General features: G+C 46.2%; 1 protein-coding gene across 1 annotated transcript in view; it reads right to left on the bottom strand.

Annotated features, from left to right (window-relative positions):
• The window catches only part of LOC134880429 (uncharacterized), a 41,396-nt gene extending 21,155 nt beyond the window's left edge, over positions 1-20,241 (bottom strand). Inside the window, exons 1-6 of the mRNA XM_063907368.1 lie at positions 20,068-20,241; positions 19,319-19,471; positions 18,571-18,699; positions 15,685-17,644; positions 14,025-14,235; positions 13,043-13,653 (exon numbers count right to left, since the gene is read on the bottom strand). Coding sequence (XP_063763438.1) covers positions 13,043-13,653; positions 14,025-14,235; positions 15,685-17,644; positions 18,571-18,699; positions 19,319-19,471; positions 20,068-20,241 — 3,238 coding nt within the window. The remainder of the gene's footprint in view (positions 1-13,042; positions 13,654-14,024; positions 14,236-15,684; positions 17,645-18,570; positions 18,700-19,318; positions 19,472-20,067) is intronic.
• Between the last annotated feature and the right edge of the window lie 386 nt (positions 20,242-20,627).

The following is a 20,627-nucleotide window of genomic DNA, read 5'->3' as shown; positions in this document are numbered from 1 at the left end:
TTTACACTGAGAGAGGGGACCACATCAGTCCAGGTCTGAGGTCTTTACACTGAGAGAGTGGATCACATCAGTCCAGCTCTGAGGTCTTTACACTGAGAGAGGGGATCACATCAGTCCAGGTCTGAGGTCTTTACACTGAGAGAGGGGATCACATCAGTCCAGTTCTGAGGTCTTTACACTGAGAGAGGGGATCACATCAGTCCAGTTTTGAGGTCTTTACACTGAGAGAGGGGATCACATCAGTCCAGTTTTGAGGTCTTTACACTGAGAGAGGGGACCACATCAGTCCAGGTCTGAGGTCTTTACACTGAGAAAGGGGATCACATCAGTCCAGGTCTGAGGTCTTTACACTGAGAGAGGGGATCACATCAGTCCAGGTCTGAGGTCTTTACACTGAGAAAGGGGATCACATCAGTCCAGGTCTGAGGTCTTTACACTGAGAGAGGGGACCACATCAGTCCAGTTCTGAGGTCTTTACTCTGAGAGAGGGGATCACATCAGTCCAGCTCTGAGGTCTTTACACTGAGAGAGGGGACCACATCAGTCCAGGTCTGAGGTCTTTACACTGAGAGAGGGGACCACATCAGTCCAGTTCTGAGGTCTTTACACTGAGAGAGGGGATCACATCAGTCCAGTTCTGAGGTCTTTACACTGAGAGAGGGGATCACATCAGTCCAGTTCTGAGGTCTTTACACTGAGAGAGGGGATCACATCAGTCCAGGTCTGAGGTCTTTACACTGAGAGAGGGGATCACATCAGCCCAGTTCTGAGGTCTTTACACTGAGAGAGGGGACCACATCAGTCCAGTTCTGAGGTCTTTACACTGAGAGAGGGGACCACATCAGTCCAGGTCTGAGGTCTTTACTCTGAGAGAGGGGATCACATCAGTCCAGTTCTGAGGTCTTTACACTGAGAGAGGGGATCACATCAGCCCAGTTCTGAGGTCTTTACACTGAGAGAGGGGACCACATCAGTCCAGGTCTGAGGTCTTTACTCTGAGAGAGGGGATCACATCAGTCCAGTTCTGAGGTCTTTACACTGAGAGAGGGGATCACATCAGTCCAGGTCTGAGGTCTTTACACTGAGAAAGGGGATCACATCAGTCCAGGTCTGAGGTCTTTACACTGAGAGAGGGGATCACATCAGTCCAGGTCTGAGGTCTTTACACTGAGAGAGGGGATCACATCAGTCCAGTTCTGAGGTCTTTACACTGAGAGAGGGGATCACATCAGTCCATGTCTGAGGTCTTTACACTGAGAGAGGGGATCACATCAGTCCAGTTCTGAGGTCTTTACACTGAGAGAGGGGATCACATCAGTCCAGTTCTGAGGTCTTTACTCTGAGAGAGGGGATCACATCAGTCCAGGTCTGAGGTCTTTACACTGAGAGAGGGGATCACATCAGTCCAGGTCTGAGGTCTTTACACTGAGAAAGGGGATCACATCAGTCCAGGTCTGAGGTCTTTACACTGAGAGAGGGGATCACATCAGTCCAGGTCTGAGGTCTTTACACTGAGAGAGGGGATCACATCAGTCCAGGTCTGAGGTCTTTACACTGAGAGAGGGGACCACATCAGTCCAGTTCTGAGGTCTTTACACTGAGAGAGGGGATCACATCAGTCCAGTTCTGAGGTCTTTACACTGAGAAAGGGGACCACATCAGTCCAGGTCTGAGGTCTTTACACTGGCTTCCTGTCTGTCAGAGAACTGGTCTCAAAGTTCTGCTGCTGGTTGATAAAGCACTGAATGGTTCAGGCCCAGAATACACCTCTGATCTCCTGCTAAATTATGAACCATCCAGAACTCTCAGCTCTTCTGGAACGGGTCAGCTTTCTGTCCCCAGACTTAGAACTAAACAAGGAGAAGCAGCGTTCAGTTACCATGCTCCAAATATCTGGAACAAACTCCCAGAACCCGACAGGTCCGCTGCAACTCTTACTGCTTCTAAATCCAGGCTGAGAACATGTCTTTGTGCCGCTGCTTTCAATGAGCTGTTCTGATCTCACATGCACTGTGACGTTCAATCTGCACTGTGATCTGGTTCCTGTATTCCTTCCTGCTGTGTTGATCTCCGTATCGCTGCTCTTAAATGACTGTTTTTAAAGGCCTTCCTAGAATGTGTTTCTGCTGCCCTATTTCTTAACGCTCTTAATGTTGTTCATGTTTGCAGAGCACTTTGAGTTGCCTTGCCACCACAGCAGGTATTCTAATGTAATTGTTTTATTGGATGATAAGAGGTTTAATTGATCTGTTTACTTTGGAAATGTCTACACTGTATACTCTTTATGGGTTTACTTCATTCTACCTTCATTTATATTATAGTTTTTACTGGCGTTGATATGGGATCAAGTAAATCCAACCCGATAAATAATGAAGAGTGACAGAGTATTCCTACACTCTGGTACTTCTACTTTACTCAAGTACACGATCTGAGTACTTCTACTTTACTCAAGTACAAGACCTGAGTACTTCTACTTTTACTCAAGTACAAGATCTGAGTACTTCTACTTTTACTCAAGTACAAGATCTGAGTACTTCTACTTTTACTCAAGTACACGATCTGAGTACTTCTACTTTACTCAAGTACACGATCTGAGTACTTCTACTTTACTCAAGTACAAGATCTGAGTACTTCTACTGTTACTCAGGTATAATATCTGAGTACTTCTACTTTTACTCAAGTATAAGATCTGAGTACTTCTACTTTTACTCAAGTACACGATCTGAGTACTTCTACTTTACTCAAGTACAAGATCTGAGTACTTCTACTTTTACTCAAGTACAAGATCTGAGTACTTCTACTTTTACTCAAGTACACGATCTGAGTACTTCTACTTTACTCAAGTACACGATCTGAGTACTTCTACTTTACTCAAGTACAAGATCTGAGTACTTCTACTGTTACTCAGGTATAATATCTGAGTACTTCTACTTTTACTCAAGTATAAGATCTGAGTACTTCTACTTTTACTCAAGTACACGATCTGAGTACTTCTACTTTACTCAAGTACACGATCTGAGTACTTCTACTTTACTCAAGTACAAGACCTGAGTACTTCTACTTTACTCAAGTATAATATCTGAGTACTTCTACTGTTACTCAGGTATAATATGTGAGTACTTCCTCTGCTTGATTGCAGTGTCTGTCCTTCACCTGTTCTTGACGTCAGTGGTGAGGACCTGTCCCAGCGGCTCAGGAAGAAAGACTTAAAGAGGATTATCAAAGACCCCCGTCTCGTCCCGCAGCATCAGGACCAAAACCACTAGACTCAGAGACAGTTTCATCCCGCAGGCCATCAGACTTAATGAGTAAATCAAACAGTATGTATTTGTGTTTCCCTGTACAGTAGTGATGCGCGGGTTAAGGATTTTTAACCCCCGCACCAACCCAACCCATCGTGACAGCCAATCCGCACCGCCCGACCCGCAAAATTACGCTCTGATTTTTTAACCCAACCCGACCCAGCCCGCGAAAATGGGAGAAAAAAAAAAAAAGATACCAGTGAGTTTACGTCGTGATTTGCCAAACGGTAGGCCTATTAACGAGGGGTTTTGCTCACAATTATGAGGAGATGCACGGCAGGCTATTATTTTCGCTAAACAAATGATTGACAGGAGGCATAGCTCGCAGCTTGCTGCTGCCTTCTGACGTGCTGCCTGTGTGCGGTGCATGAGACGGAGCGGGAAGAGAGGGAGAAAACCCCATTTTATCCTTACACAAAAGACAAGCATATGAACGGATACATATAACTATAATAGCTGGAATAATTGCGATTTTTACCCGACCCGCCCGCTACCCGCATTTTCCACGGAAAAAAACAACCCGGCCCGCCCGACCCGCGGGCTAGCCCGCGGGACCCACGGGTTTTGGGCCAGCCCGCGCATCACTACTGTACAGTATTTAACCTTACATTCGGTTATTGAATATCTAGTTATATTTACCCGTACATCGTCTAGTCTAGCAACATAACCTGCACTATTTCACTCTTTAAAGTGTCCTATTATTAGCCTTTAGTTTTATTGTTTGCTCTTTCATAACATGCTGCACCTGAGATTGTCTTTGCTATCACTGCACTGAAGCTGCTGCACATCTGACAATAAAAACCGTTGAACCTTGAACCATGATTTGCATTTATTTGATTTCCACCTGAATGTATGCTAACATAAAGCAGACGACTACACCTCTGCACAATAGTTTATTCTTTTTCCTTTCCTTTGTTTTTGTTTTGCACTACGGTTTATGTTCTGTAATATATTCATCCTCTTCCGTTTTGAAGTGACCGTTACTTTGCATACATATTGACTTCATTCATGCCTCTGAATGTGTGCACGAGTCTGCAGTATGTGTGTCTATGTGTGTTTGTGTGTATATATTTCGTTTACAGGAATGTGAGGAACAGCGTTTGGATCTCCCTTTTGCGATAAAGTTGATTTCGACTTGTGTTTGTTGCACGCACCGAAGCACCAAAATAAAATCTGGACACGTACAAACCTCTGCGATAAACTGTCTCAGATTAGATTCCTTATATAATGAGTGATGCATGAATGTGTTCCACACTTTAATGTGGCAGCTACTTCTATACTTGTTATTTTAAATGATAACAATACATTAATAGATCAATCTGCAACCTAAAATGTAGGGAGTGAGAAGGACAATATTTAGCTTGTAAGGTGTATTGAAATCAGGAAATATGGAACTATTTTAAAACTAATAGAAAGGGTTGTGACAAAAGATATAACTATAGAAGTAAAATAAGAACATGACATGTGTGCAGTTTGTAATACAATGGAAGTATAAAGTAAGGCGTCAGTAAATCCCCTGAAAACGCACTGGAGTAAATGCAGTCTGACTGTGCAAAGCTTACTATGTTTTTTTTACCTGTTCCAATGTTTACCCTTTCCAAAACACGCTTATTTCATATTAAAACCTTTGCAATCAGTCAGTGTTGAACCTCTGAAAAGCTGCCTGGAACTGAAACACCGGAGGACTTTGTGTTAAACTCAGGAATAAGACGAGTGGAGCTCTTACCTGGACTCGAGCGAGGGCAGCAGCCGAACGAGGTGTAGGTCAGAGGGAAACACCAGCATGTGAGAGAGGTGTCAAAGTCCGTCTGAAGCAAAACTGAAACTGAGTCGAACTTTACCTGAATAACTCAAGATTCCTGCAGGACACGACCTCCCTGAGGCGTTCACAGTCCCCAGCAGACGATGTCATCAGAGGACAGGTAGATGGTTTTGTTGAAGCCGAACAGACACGATTAATCTTGAAGTGAAGTGTGTGTGCCGGTGTGTGACTCACCTTATCTGCCACTGAGCTGCAGGGCAGGGCTGGGCCAAGATAAGAAAGATGACCCGGGCTGAGAAGACGCGCACCTATAGACTGTATATGTAATAAAGGTGCATAGGGTAAAAGGAAATGTGGAGGAGACATTTACAATGGCCTAGCCTGCACTCTCCCCCCCAGTGTCTCTGCTGGATTGCAGGAAGGGGATCTGGTGTGTTGCTGGGGTCAGGGACAAGGCTGCTGCCAATCCCAAATCAGATGGACTACAAATACCGGGCTCCAACTCCAACAAGCCGTCAGAGCGTAGGGTCAGTAAGTCCGTCATGCTCTGGTCTCTGATTGAGCTCTAGTTGTTCATTCTGATTTCCTGCAGTCTTCCCGCCTGACTCTGACTCCCGCCTGACTCTGACTCCCGCCTGACTCTGACCACCGCCTGACTCTGACCACCGCCTGACTCTGACCACCGCCTGACTCTGACCACCGCCTGACTCTGACCACCGCCTGACTCTGACCACCGCCTGACTCTGACTCAATTCCCCTCCTGGAAGACTCTGGATTCCTGCCTACCATCTCCATCTGGACCTCCCTCTGGACCAAGGACCCTTCCCCTCTGCTTCTCCCCTGCAATATTGGTAAATAAACTCTCTTCTGGAACTGGGTTCAAGTGGTAAACCAGGATCTGTTTCCCCTGTTGTGTCCCATAATAAAACATCTATCTTTAATATTCTTATTTCACGTCCTTGTTCGGGTTGTCTGGTTTTCATTTTGAATGAGTATACCTTTTGGACGCAGAAATGATCAAATAAGTTCAAATAAGATCCTGGTTGTTATGTGCCATGTTACCTAAGAGAAAATAGGAAGCTAATTCATCTTTATGGTTATTTCCACCAACTTGAGTCTCAGTGTAAAATGAAATGAAATGAGATTTTTGAACCACGTCTTTATTTTCCAAACATCTCACTGACTATAAGTTACTGGATGAAGATTTAGTTAATATTTCCCTTTTTACCAGTTCCCCAAAACATTATGTCCTCTCCAGTTTGTCCCCAGCGCCCTGCAGAAACCACACATCTATTTAAATGATGTTACAGATTTTCATATCGTGTTTGTGTGACTCATGTTAAATCCATCTTGTCAGGGAGATTTGGCAATCACATTTATTGGATTTTTAAAAATAAAAATATCCAATAAATACAAGATTAATAAATAAATTGTATCTTCAATATTTATTTTTTAAAAACTCTAAGAATTTCTTTATCACTGGAGGTGTTTTCCTGAACTGTGCTCATGACAAGATGGATGTTAAAGAGTAGTAGTTTTCTTTTCTTTTACCCTGAATAACAAATATGAAGGTGTCCAGACATTAAATCTGCTTAAAATCAATATAAAAGATCAGTTTTTTATGGACAAACATTAATGATTGAACACTATAAGCCTTATGCATTACTCACGCACTGCAAAAACATGAGTCGAATGGGTTTGATATGAAGTCAAACTTTCGTTCTGCAGAATTCATGCAGCATTTTCCACTTAATTGGACGTGAAGCTCCAAATGTAATGTTTCTGAAGGGCGCTGACGACAGGAGGGAGTGTTAAAAGTCAACAGAGTACATCTATATATGAACAAACAGCATTAAAACACACAGATATCGGACTGGTCTGAAGTTTACGGATAATTTACCAGACGCGTCATTTCCAGACACACACTCACACACACTTGATGCATGCACCCAAGGGCTGAGGACACTGTGCAAAAATACAGACGTTACTTTAAGGATAATAAGTGCCAAAAAGAATAAGACTAATTTCATAAATAATCAACATTAAAAATGAATAATAAAAATGGTTAAAAAGATGGATTATTAATAACCACAGCTAACCTTAAACTCTGGCCTCAGACAGCCCGGCATCACACGATGTTCAACAGAACAGAGAAGGAAAAGGAAACACGTTACATAACTGTGATTGCATACAGCACTGGTACAACCTTCCAAGCCTCTGAATTTGCAGGATTAGCAAAACTGGATGAACTCCAGCGCTTTAAAATGCTCAAAGTTACTGCTGTTATTAAAGTGAGTCAAATAAATCTCACGTCACACACACACACAGATCCTCAGAGAGTGTAACCCGATCTGCAGATTACCACATTACATCGAGCTGCGGACATTCAAGGTTTCGAGTGTTCTTCCAGCAAGACCACAATGAAGGGATTCATTTCCATCAATGGCAACACATTTCCTTACTGTTTTTTCAATTTTAGACATTCCATAAGCATGCACTCACGCCAGCAAGGTCCAATGTTTATGCTGCATTGTAAATCCATCACGCTGTTCAATATGGTTAACGACATTCGGCACGTCCCTCGTTTGGGAACTTATTCCAAGTTAAGGTGCCCCATGCTTTGCCACGTAAAAAAAAAAGAAGTCATTTTCAGCGAGGTGGACTCATGGAGACGGGAACCTCTCTGAAGGTCTTGGCCACTGAAACCAGCAGTTACTCTTCTGTTGCCGACCACTTGTCTCTGCGAAAAATTCACAAGTGCACATTTCAGTGCCTTGTTCAATCAATGTCCTCTCCTGTTGGACCGTGTGGTTTTGTAAGGCCAGGAAGGAAAGACTCTCTTCCATTCATGGCCTGTTACAGTTCTGTGGAAGAGGCGAAGGAAGATGCGAGAGTCCATTGATGCTTACTCTCCTCGTCATCTGCCCCTCCATCGTTCCTCCGGCTACCGCTCCACCCTGCAGGGTTTGGGTCAGGCTAACTTGGGCTGTGCTGAAGGAAGTTATCCGACCACTTCCAGCAATCTGGAGGTTGACCGTGGTGGCGTAACTGGTTTTCTGGTTCTTGGTAGGCAATGATTGGGCAAAGGGTAGCGGGGATGGGCTTGCGGACGAAGGGATTGAGGGAACAGGAGGTGTTGGGCATTGGTAGTTGCGGTCCTGGTAGGGTGCAGGGGAGGTCATGCCTGGGGAGGAGAGGTCTGGTTCACAGGTTGGTCGTGCAACGTAGGCGCAAATCAGCTGGCTGCGACAACTTCCCTCTTCGACCTCCTGCTCATCCCACTCTGAGATAGCAGAAGGAGTGGTGGCAACGAGGGTGGAAGAAGCTCCTTCATCCAGGACATCAGCGCCACAGTATTTGTTGGAAAGCTCTCGTACGTCTGGCCAGGGCACGCTGGTGAAATGCTGGGTGCCCTTCCCCGGGGTAAGCCTGCCAGGTGAGAGAGGGCATAGTATCCCGGCTCGAGGGCTGAGGCAGGATGGGGAGCTGCTGTACGAAGACCACCCGCTCCTCGGACTGGTTGGACAGGACTCGTGCTGCTCAAACGATCCTCGGCTACTGCCGCTAAAACCAAAGGACCTCCGGCTGCCGTCTGCCCAGGATCGGCGCAGTCCGCTGGGGTTACTCTGGGTCGGGCTTGGCGGTCTATCGGCCAGGTTGGAGGAGAAAGATCTACGTAGGGTTTGGGAGGTTGCGGGAGGTGCAGAAGGGGACGAGTCTCTGGAGCTATGCATCATTGGGAAAGAGGAAGTAGGGTAAGAGGCATTCCCAGTTGTCGGTGAGCTCAATGAGGAGGTAAAGGAAGGAGAAGGAGAGGAGGGGGTGTATCTAATGTTTCTAGGTTGCGGTGCGGCGACATCATTTGCCCAAACATTCAACGACATGCCAATAGGAGGCGGGGAGAGGATCCGAGGGTTCAGACAAGAACTTGCCGAGCAGTTTCTGGGTAGCTCCAAAGTGAGGCCTAGTGGGTTATGGGAAGTCGCACCTCCGAGCCGTGAACTCCGAGGGTGCGGAGGTTTGTTCGCCATGCGGGAGGAGTAATTATGTTGAGGAGGTGGAGAGCAGATTCTAGTAAATGATGCAGGGGTTGAGGACGGGGACTGAACTCGTGAGCTTGGTTCAGAAGCAGAGAACGGCCTAGCTACGCGGTTGTGTGACCCGGACCAATGAGGATCGGGAGAGTTTGGTACTTCCGCAGCATTAGCGGTACCGTTAGCTAGCGGTGCCTTCTGTGGGCTCGCTGACCAATGAGGATCAGGAGTTCTTGGTATTACCGCGGGATTAGTGCTACCGTTAGCTAGCGGTGCCTTCTGTGGGCTCGCTGACCAACCCCCATTACTGACACCGCGGGTAACGCTGATGTTGCTCATCGCTGTTTTTATACCAGATAAGCTAACGATGTTGTTGTTGTTGTTGTTGTTGTTGTTTGAGTTCAGCGATGAGTCCGTTTTCGAGTGAAGGAATGAGGGACGAGGCAGGGGAGGCTGATGAGGGTTCGTAATCATAGATGGGGAAGGGGAGCGTTGGGAAAGAGAGGGAGGGGGTGACTGCATGAAAGACGGGGAAGGGCTAGAGGACCAGAGCGAGGATAGGGGACCCCTTGGGTGTTGGTACCCGTCTTTGGTGCACCCTAACTGGGCATACGCAGGCATGCCGGAGCCCTGCAGTTTAGGGGAAGGGGAGCGGCGGCGCAAATGAGAGGAAGGCAAGGAAGACGTGGAGGAGGTGCTTTGGTTTGGTGTGTTCACTTGTTGCAGGTTCTTTTTGGCGATACTCTGACTGATGGACTGGCTTATACAGGAGGCCGCTAAGGATCTGGTGAATGCAGAAGAAGAAGAAGAGGAAGAAGAAGCGATTGGTGAGGAGCATGGGGGAGAGCGTAGAGAAGAAGAAGATGGTGTAGGGGAGGCAGGAGGAACGGCTCGTAGGGATGAAGACGTCCCTGAAGAAGAGGGAGTGAAAGCAGAGGAGGGTGTAGGAGAAGAAGAAGGGGGAGATCGCATCAAGAAACAGGGAGGAGCTCTGGGGAGAGTGGAGGAGTCTTCAGGGGTCGGAGAAGATGCTGATGAAACTACCCTGAAGGGTGATGAGCAGGGAGGAGATGTGATGGTGGAGGGAGGTGGGGATCCAACAGGGGAGGGGGAGTGGTGCCTAAGGCTGGGTCTAAAAGCTGAAGGGTGGGTGGGGAGGTCTTTGTCCTGGCCGGGGGGAAGCAAAACTGGTCTTTCCATCAGGTTGCATGTCTCCAGGGAGGCTATGGAAGACGGGCGGCTGGAAAATGGCAGACCGGTGGTGGACTGTGAGTCCTGCAGCTCTGGGTCCCTGGAAGTGACAGAAAATGCGTCTTATAAGAAAATGTTATCAGCACTGCAGTCCTTCTGCTGCAGATATCTGGAACAAACTCCCAGAAACCTGCAGGTCTGCTGCAACTCTGAATACTAAAAGCTAGCAGCTAACAGCTAACGACTGCTGTTTTGGTTTCTGATTCAGCGTCAGTGACACGGCTCAGATCCTCACCGCTGATTGGCTATAAGAGACAGCGTCACGCAAATTTGACCCTCGAGTTGAATAACTGTACTCTCTTTTCATTGACTTTTACATGTCATCGCGACTCACAAAGAGAAAAAATCGACTTAAAGGTGGAAGCACCGGTGACGTGACTCTAGCAATCGGATGAAAAGTTTTTGGCCGTGTCTGTCGGACGGAAACTATCATCCCAAAGATCACAGAGCCTGTTGGTTGGAGCAGATCAGCCATGAGTGTGTGACTGATAAATAAACAGATGATAAGATCTGTGTTTGTTTACCTCACAACTACATCAAGAAGTCCCCGAACCGACTTGAAATAGGGAAAGTGGACTGCTACTTGGAGAGGTCCCAGTTCACCTCCTAGGCCCTGCTGTGGTGCCCTTGAGCAAGGCACCGGACATCTCCAATCCCCCCTCCCCATTGCTCCCTGGGCGCTGCACGATAGCTGCCCACTGCTCCTAGTACTAGGATGGGTTAAATGCAGAGGACACATTTCACTGTGTGTGCTCTGCTGTGTGCATGTGACTCTATCTTCTATCTATGTATCTAAACAGAGCCTGGAGCGTTTGCTCAATGAAAGTCCAGGAGCAGCCGCTGACATCCGTTCCTGCACATCATCCTTCAGGGGTTGATTTATGTATTGTCTGAATAATATGCGCCTGCACAGTAACTATTAATCAATCATGTCAAAGTTAGGAAGTAGGGTAAAACGAACAACAAAGGTTTGTGTTTTAACGACCTCAATCTGCTCTATATTTTAAAGTACGATTAATCAAATATCCTTTCTCAAACGAGGAGTTCCCACAGTGGGAATTTTCTGGTTTCAACGTATAAATAAGTTCAATTTCTCACACGTAATTGTAATTGAAATAAGCAATTGATCTATAGTTCTTGGTTGAACCGTGTCATTTCGGAGTGTTTGGATTTTTAACAAAAGCTAAATATCGTGCTTAATTTGAGGTTTCTCATGCCAAGCCTACAGCTTATCGATAGGTGTTTACCAGACATTAGAAGTTGTTTCATAAGTTGGCTAATGTCTGTTTTTAAAGCACAAACATATCCTATGTTAGTGTTGTTTAAAAAGTCTTCAGTTGGACAGTTTAAGCAAAGGGTTCTCGATGCGTTAGTGTTCTTTTATTAACCACAACGTATTTCTTAAAAGGCCCGGCTTTTCCACATTAAATTTCCTAGCCTACAACCCAGTCCCTTGGCACAACAGCATTTTCAAATCTGGCCCAAAACTATTGAATAAGTTGCTTGGAATTGAGGGCCAGTTTGATCCCATTCTGCAGAGGATTGCTTGTGTTGAAAGCAGAAAGAGAGAGAACAAACGGATGCATATTTTCTCCGCCCTCTGCTCAGAGCTTATATCTCTGTTTATTTCTTCAAAACTGACTTGAATACTTCTTTGTCATGTGCCAAGAACCTCACAAACCTGACAGCTCTCTCTTTCTCTTTGATTAATATCAGCGTTTTTTTACCCAGTGTGCCGTGAACGGTCCCTAAACGGATCATTTAATTGCTGCAAATAAAATCGAACAATAGCACGGTCCCAGGCAAGGTCAAATGAACAACCACGCCGACTGTCCCAGTAGCTGAACACGTAGCCAAACTGAGAGACTTTGGTTATCTGGCACGATCTCCTTTGTCCTTTCCGTCCTTCACGGGAGTTTTGTTTGCTGTAACTTATCCATGTTTCTGTGCAGTAAAATGTAGTGAGTGAAGTATTTAATCTAGAAAGGAAACGGAATGTGTGCTTGCGAGGACATGATAAGGAATACAAACACACCAAGCAGAGCTGTAATCACGTTCTATCATCGTGCGTGATTCCGATGCTTATCTTTCAAACAGTTGGCATGTTAATGAGACATACCTGAGTCATGTGGCTGAAGCCTAATTTCTCAACAGTTACAGTACGAGCCAAGTTGAAATGCCAAAATGTGAAATTACCGACTGGGTGTGATAATACCTGGTTTAAAAAAGCCCTCATGGGCATCTTTTAACGAACTGCCTTCCCCTTACATAACCTAGAGTTTGGGAAAACACTCAGGCATGCATTTACACAATAAGCGTTAGGACTGCCACTGCTCTGAGTACGTTCTGTCTTCATTGTATTTATCCATCTATTTGTGCTGTATTAAAACTCAAAACAGTGCCTGCATACTAGATTATTAGTGTTATAGTTAGATTTATCTTTTTAGGGGGAAAGTAACGTTAGGGTGTTATTTTTCATTGTTGTGTTAGGGTGTTATTTTTCATTGTTGTGTTAGGGTGTTATTTTTCATTGTTGTGTTAGGCTGTTATTTAATGGTTTTAATTGGTCTTTGTATTTGTATATTTTGCACTACATGAATACTTGCATGGTATGCAATCTCTGAGACAAAGCTTTTTTTATGTCTTTATGCTTTTATTTTGAAGGCGGATTTATTTCCCTGCAGCAGAAGTACCTGGTGTGAGCCGGAGCCCGTTGGCTCGTAGCGGTGGGAAGGTCGTGAGGCCTCTGGCTGGTGAACGTTGGCAGATGGTCGACGGACGGCACCGAAGGAGGCCGGGGTCGGGCTGGATTTGATTCTGAGTTTGGATACGTGGTGGACCATGACTTGGTGCTCTTGCCCGGCGATCCTCTGAGGTTTCTGTGACTCTATGAACCTGTGAGGGGTCAAAGCTTGTGTGTGAAGGCTGACCGTAGTAGGGTTTCTCTCCTGCAAAGATCACCGAAGAACCCTGTAGAACCATCCTGGTGTTGGACAGAGAATCACGCTTCGGCTTGTTTTGGGGTCCATCGTTCTTTGGTCCTCCAGAGACGTCCGGGTTATCCGACCCTCCTTCGGCCAGGAAAGGTGTCTCCCTCTGGTACTGATCTCCGGGCTCAGCTGTGGATAACTCATGGCAGTATTCAGGCCCGGCAGGAACACTGAGCACATCTTCGGTGAACGTTGGTAAATCCTGTTTATATTTGGAGATTTCACACTCTGGTATGTTGAAAGCAGAGGGATTTGGCTCGGATGTTGAGTGTTGACAGACGGAGTAAACATGGCATCCACCACTCTGCTCCGACCTGCAGACGACCAGCAGGAACGCCAATTAAATATCAAGACTTTAAGTATGACAAATCTCTACGGCTGGGAAATTGGCCGATTCTGGCCGTTTAGATTACAGTGATACAGAGTTATAGTCACTCTTGCCACTTCAAGTCTTCAGTAAGGACTGCAAATATTATAAAAGAGTTATGCTTGGCAGAGAAGTTGAGCTAGTCTTGTTTTTTTGTCACTTAAAGCTAAGGTTAACAAAGGACATTTCAGACAAAGAGAGACAAAGAAAGTCAAAGAGCCACATAATAAATGACAGATCCTGTAGATTCAGCCGAGGGTAATCTATATAGCAGCTTCAAAGGACTTCTGTGAAGTTCTGTAAATACGATGCACTCACCTCTGTGTTTTCTGCCTCTGCTCAGAAGGATCTTCCTGGTTTTGCGTTAGGGTCGCGCTGGAGTCTTTGGTCAAAGCGGAGATGAAGTCCCGCGGCCTGGACAGGGTGAAGACGTTTGATAGGTTCTGACAGGCTGCGCTTTGATCCTCTTTCACAAACACACGACCGATGAGCAGAGGGTCGCAGGGGGCCACCACCGTCTCCTGGACGTCTGGAGGAAAACCACAGAGAACAAATACATAGTTCTCGTTTTACACCAACATTAACGTGTGTTTGAATGATTTGAAAAAAGGGACAAAGAAGGCGACGGACTCCTTTCCAAATGGAAATGGTTGTTCTTTGAATCGAGGCGGAAGCGTTGCTCTTTAATGCGGCTCTAGAGGTCCTTATCATTGCATTTCAGATTGGTTTTGTTCTTGTTCGTTGTGTGTTATTGCCGATGTCAAGCACTTTGAATTGTGTCTGAAATGGTCAATATAAATAAACCCTAATCCATGCATTCATCACGTCAACACCGGACTACTGTAACAGCCCCCTGTACGGCTCATCAGCCAGCAACCTCAACAGACTCCAACACATCCAGAACCCCACACCCCGACCCAAGACCAAATCACCCCCTTCCTTTAGAACCTACACTGGCTCCCTGTCCGTCAACAAATACATATGAAAACCCCCTCCTGACCCACAAATCCCTCAACACCCAGGCCCCCTCGAACCTCACCCCTTCCTGCAGTCTTCGCTCATCAGAACCTCCTGTCTATCTCCACACCAACCAAGCACCGGACCTGGGGGCCTTCTCCCTCGCTGCCCCCCACCCTCTGAACCTCACTCCCACTACAGATCAGAGACTGTACTGACCCCCCCACCGTCAAAACACTGACAAAAACTCGTTTTTAGACCAGCTTTTAAAGTGTGATTGATGCCCTTGTGATGAAGGGGGTTTATTGCTAAATGTTATCCTTGTCTGAGGATTGTTGTGAAGCGTCTTTGATTTATGAAAGGCATTATTATAATAACATGATGGTTTGGTTACTTTTGCAACAGCTGAAGGTTTAAAAAAAGGTGGTTTTGCTCGAGGTTTGTGGTTGTTCTTCTACAACCATTGAGTGGAAATGACTGCGTCTGTGTGGTGGCTTTGAGGAGAGCTTCATAATTGTTGTACATTCATCAATTAAAATAATTACCCTATTCCCTATTGTTCTTTATTACACTGTTTACTTCAAAGTGACTCATCCAGTATGAGCCCATAGCACCACACTTAAAGGAGGCCTGTCTATCCAGATGGCCTGTTTACGCTACTGCAAATGAGATTGAGCCAATAACTTTCCCCTACGGCATTTTTCATGGGAATGAATGTGCTTATTTGTCTTTCCAAGAGGACACAGAACAAAGCTGTTGGGGGAGTTATTAGTCATGTCGCAGCAGGGCTCTTAGTGCGGGAATAGAAAGTAGGAAGACACACAGACTGAAATACAGTAGCAGATGCCTCTTTCATTCTAGGTCGGTAGATAAGTAGTTAAATAGGCAGGTAGGAAAGAAGGAAGGAAGGAGGGTGGGTAGGAAGGTAGGTAGAAAGGTAGGTTCTGATCTGATCTGAAATTAATGAATCTCCAAGAAAACCCAACTGTTGTTTCTTAGGAGGAAGTTAAGCCAAACCCACCACTTGTCAGGCTCTCTGCTCTCTTTATGGTCCTCTCCTCCTGGATGGTTTGGTCCTCCCGGGTCAGGTTCTGGGTCTGGTGCTGGCTGTAAGTCTGGGTCTGGTGCTGGCTGTAAGTCTTGGTCTGGTGCTGGCTGTAAGTCTTGGTCTGGTTCTGGCTCTGACTCTGCACCTGGCTGTGAGTTCGCATCTGGGTTTGATGACTACTTTCGGTTTGGCTCTGGAATTTGTTCCTGGACTGATTTTGGGTTCCATATTTGGTCTCTGAGTGGTTGTACGACTGGTTTACTTCCATTTGGTTCTGTGTCGGCTGCCTGTACTTGGCTGCCTGTGTTTGAGCTTGCACATTGACCCTGCTTTCAGTTTGGTTCTGATCTGAACGTCCAGACAGTCGACCGGAGCTCCATGATTGGTTCCAGGCACCGCTGGCTCGTTTCTGGTGCAGTGGGACCTTCATGGTGCTGGCTTTGGCGCTATACATCCGAGCGATGGTTTGGACCTTGCTCAGAATGCGCTCTGAGTTCTCCATCAGCATGGGGTCCACTACGGGGCTCGCCTCAAACAACCCGATCCCGGCCACGTCCGATCCCATGCCCTCAAATAAGACCCGGTTAGCGCTGACAATCCTGGAGTGGCGGGACCATCGGCCCACTTTAATCTGACTGGGAAGACTCTCGAGGTTTCCAATGGTCTTTTCTAGGTCTCTTTGTTTGGTTCTAGTCAAAGTGGACTCTTGAGTCTCAGTTCTTTGACATGTTTCTGGAGTCGGCAGAGGTTGAGAGGGTTCTTTTTTGCTTCCACTTGGTTGCGCTGGATTAGGTGCATACCCATTCACAAGCACTTGGTTGTCAGCACTGGTTTTGATGGATTCCTCTCCACACGTGTCGGTAAGACTTGACTGTGGTGAATGTATCCCCGGCTCCTGAGTAGCTACAACACTCGTCTCCTCTTCCTGCTGTTCCTCAAGTCCTTGTTCCAATGGTTTCTTGCAGACTTCCTCTTCATTGTCCCGTATGATCGCCTCTTCTCCAACAGGAACGTCTCGATTTGACTCTAGAGTTAGATCTTCTTGCTCCTCGTCGTGCATCACAGAAGACAGTGGGCCCTGTGCATCAAACTCCAAGGAGCTCATTGGATTATCTGCCTGTCCGTCATTTCCTGCATCCCCTGAAAGGTGAGTCGGGGAAGAGACAGAACTAATCGGGGACTGGGGCTCCATCTCTGCTTCTATTGCTTCAGTGGTTCTAGACCCTGCGCTGTCTGGCTCCTCCTGGTGGCCGTTCACATCGAAGCGCGACACCGACGTCTTCACCAAGCCCGACGGGATCTGTGAAAAACTGTTCCTCCTTGTGGACTCCACTCCTTCTCCCTCTTCATCTGCCTCCTGCAGCTCGTCCTCCTCGGCCTCGGCTGCTGCCTCGTAGTAACTCCGGATCTTTTCGATGATCTTCTTGTCGCGCTTGGTGAGGTGGGAGGTCCTGGTGGGCAGCTGGCATCTCTGGATAGGGGGATTTGGGTTAGGGAGGGAAGTGGTGGACCCCTGCTCTTCCCTCTGTGATTGAATGCTTTCTTCCTTTGCTAAGATGCAGGGAGTCGGATCTAACTTTAAGTTCACCTCTTCATCTTCCTCCCTAGTTCTCTCCTCTTCTTCCTCTTTTTCTACCACTTCTCCTTGGGACTCGTCATCGGCCTCCACATCCTTTCCCACTTCCCTTGGAGTTTCTTGGACTTCATTCGTAGTCGTCTCGTTGTGAGCTTTGTGTTCCTCGCTGAGGTCTTCGGTCTGACTCTGGAGGGTGCTGTCGTCCTCCATCTCTGCTGTTTCCTCCACCACTTCCTGCTCCAGTTGCCTTGTGGGTATTTGTTCTGGACTGGAGGGGCATGCGACTGGGGGCAGTGGGCAGGTGAAGTTGGTCTGGTCTGGAGAAGGACACTCTTTGGGCTGATCCAGGACCTGCTCCTGACAGAAAAGCAAGATGTTAGTGTTTTAAATGTACAAGGAGCAGTTCTATAGCAGACCCTTTGAATCAGATCAATAGTATGCAATATATAAAAAGTAGCATCTTTGAAATCAATATTCTTTGACAAAGCTTCAACAATAACCAGTCGAGTATGTTCTTTCTTTTGTTTGTCTAAAGAGCTTTGATGATTTGTCGGTCCATCAATCTCTCATGGTGCCCAGTGGATCAATCATTATGGTTTTGGTGTCCCCATTTTCTTTTCCAGAAGGTAATTACATCCAACAAACATGTTTTCTTCAAATGAGTTGAACATATTCATGGAGACGCATTTCTTTAACCTTTTTATGACAAACGTTTCCGGGGTTAATTAAGGAGCTAAATCTTAGATCATTTGAACAAAAAAAAAAGATTCAAAATAAAAGCATAAAATCTGACACTAAAAAAAGGACTCAAACATTCAAAAAATGGCTAAACTGAATTGGATATCTTTGTTTAATTTGCTCGTTTTGGATTTGGTGTGACTGTCTGTCCTTTCCTTTAATACCATCAGGGGCCATGATGGGAATAAGCGTTTCTACATGCTTCGCCTTGGATTGATTTCTTATGTCTTCATTGATAACAGACCAGCTGATAATAATAATAACTTCAACTTATACAGCGCCTTTCATGGTACCCAAGGTCGCTTTACAGATAGGGAGGAGAAAAGGGGAGTGGGGGTTAGGGATCAAAGGACTTAGTGCAGAGAAATGTTTCGAGGTGCTTTTTGAACACGGGCAGGGATTGGGCAGAGCGGACGTGGAGTGGTCGACTGTTCCAGAGTGTGGGAGCATTGGCAGAGAAGGCCCCGTCCCCTCTCGCAATCTGGTGCGGGGAGTGGCCAGCAGGTCACACACAGATCAACATGTCTAGTAAAGGGTTTTCTCACGGGGGGGTCGCTGTGGATGGCGGTCAGCCCCTCCCTGGCTCGGCTCTGGTTGATGAATTCGAGGATCTCCTCTGTGATGGACAGGGTGGGAGGAGGGCAGAGGGGGGGCATCTCCTCGTCATCCTCCTCCTCAATCGGGCAAAAAAATGGAGAACAAAAAAGTGGGTGAATAAAAACAAGCAGCCGTTTTATTTTAAGTCTCTCAAATAAAATCTGAAGGGGAGAAAACACTCCCCCATGACGGTTTCCCTCAGCCTGACTTCCGGCTGACACACATCCAACCCAGTCTTTGGGAACACATTTCTACTGAAGCAATCAGTTCATAAGAATTTAGAAACACACACATCCCCCCGCACACACACACACACACACACACACACACACACACACACACACACACACACACACACACACACACACACACACACACACACACACACACACACACACACACACACACACACACACACACACACACACACACACACACGCCTGTTTGCATTAAAAGTAGTTTTTCTTGGGAAAAAGTAAAATAATTTTGCAGAAGGCGTCTGACAAGTCCAATAAGAGTCACAAATCTTAAGAACTGTGTGTGTGTTTATGTGTGTGTGTGTGTGTGTGTGTGTGTGTGTGTGTGTGAGTGTGAGTCTCAAGCCACAGCGTCCCCCCACATCTATCTGTAAATCTCCTGTCTTCTCTGATCTAATGTGACCTACAGTCCCGCCTCCTCCCTCTCAGAGTGAAGTACCTCTTCCTGTCGGCCCGGTCTCAGAGCTGCTGGCTGAGTCGGCCCCGGTTCCGTCCTCTGGTTCTCCACCTCGATGACGGAGGAGGCGATGGTGCTGCTGCTGCCTGCAGAGTTCAGAGTCTCCGCCATCAGCTCGCCCTCGCTGCCCGCCGGCTGCACGACAACAAGAGGGTCACTTTCACAACTTCCTGTTTACGGTTAACGTCACTCCAAACACCTTTCAACTGATCCAACTTTTTAATTGACGCTGTATCAACTATCCCACAACGTGACGCTCTGAATTCCTCCATCAAGAAGGTTATGTTTTGTCTGTGAGCAGCATTACGGAGCAAGGAGGACTTCATAAATGTATAAACATATCTGAATGGAAGTGGAACAGCTGATGTTCCACTTCCATTAAGATTGCGAAACAGGGCTTTTGTGCTGCATTCATGAGTTTCCACTTGGGAAAATTGGCTTTAACACATCCTGAAGTCGGAACCATAGACTGTCTATATATACAGTCTATGGTCGGAACGATATTTCAAAATTCTTGGGAAACTTTGACACATTTTATCATCGATTTAAAGATCCGTTTTAAGTGGAAACGAAACATTCAGAAAATCTGTTCTATTTCTGCTGAAAAACCATCAGTATTTGATGTTAATAGGGACTTAAATATTTAGGGTTGAACGTCAAACATTAAGGTTGTATTCAACCTATTAAAAGCAGGTTGTAGTTTCAAATGGGAGAATACAACTCTGTCTTACCTTCAGAGCTGCAGGAGTCCCCGTTTGGTGCCGAGAGAAGGAGGAGGAGGAGGAGGAGGAGGAGGAGGAGGAGGAGGAGGAGGAGAAGAAGAAGAAGAAGAAGAAGAAGAAGAAGAAGAAGAAGAAGAAGAAGAAGAAGAAGAAGAAGAAGAAGAAGACAGATATTTGGAACATGTTAGTTTTGTTTTGCAGATTATGGTTTTGTCACATCCTGGCTAATCGCCTCCCTCCCTCACCTGATGTGTTCCCCTCCCTGTTGAACACCTGCCTTCCCTCAATGACTCTCAGCTGTCCCTCAAATAACCACGGATATTTACCCTTTGCTGTTGCCTTGGTCGGTGCGAGGAAGAGGAAGCGGTCCAGGGGAACCCTTAGTGTGACTCATAAGGCCTTTCTTACTTCTCTCATTTTTGCCTTCTTGACTCATCGATGTCAGCAAGAGGGAAGCGGAGGAGAAGAGGAGCGGAAAACTAGGAAGGGCTACAGTCGTAAATATTAGGCGTTTTCTGTCGTTGCTTCAGCTCTCAGTTTATTTTGGATTTTAGCCTTTTTTTGCATCA

Source organism: Eleginops maclovinus, chromosome 18, assembly GCF_036324505.1.
Source record: "Eleginops maclovinus isolate JMC-PN-2008 ecotype Puerto Natales chromosome 18, JC_Emac_rtc_rv5, whole genome shotgun sequence".
Classification (NCBI taxonomy): domain Eukaryota; kingdom Metazoa; phylum Chordata; class Actinopteri; order Perciformes; family Eleginopidae; genus Eleginops; species Eleginops maclovinus.
Note: the sequence above shows the minus strand (reverse complement) of the source record. Positions and strands in the feature narration are given on the sequence as shown.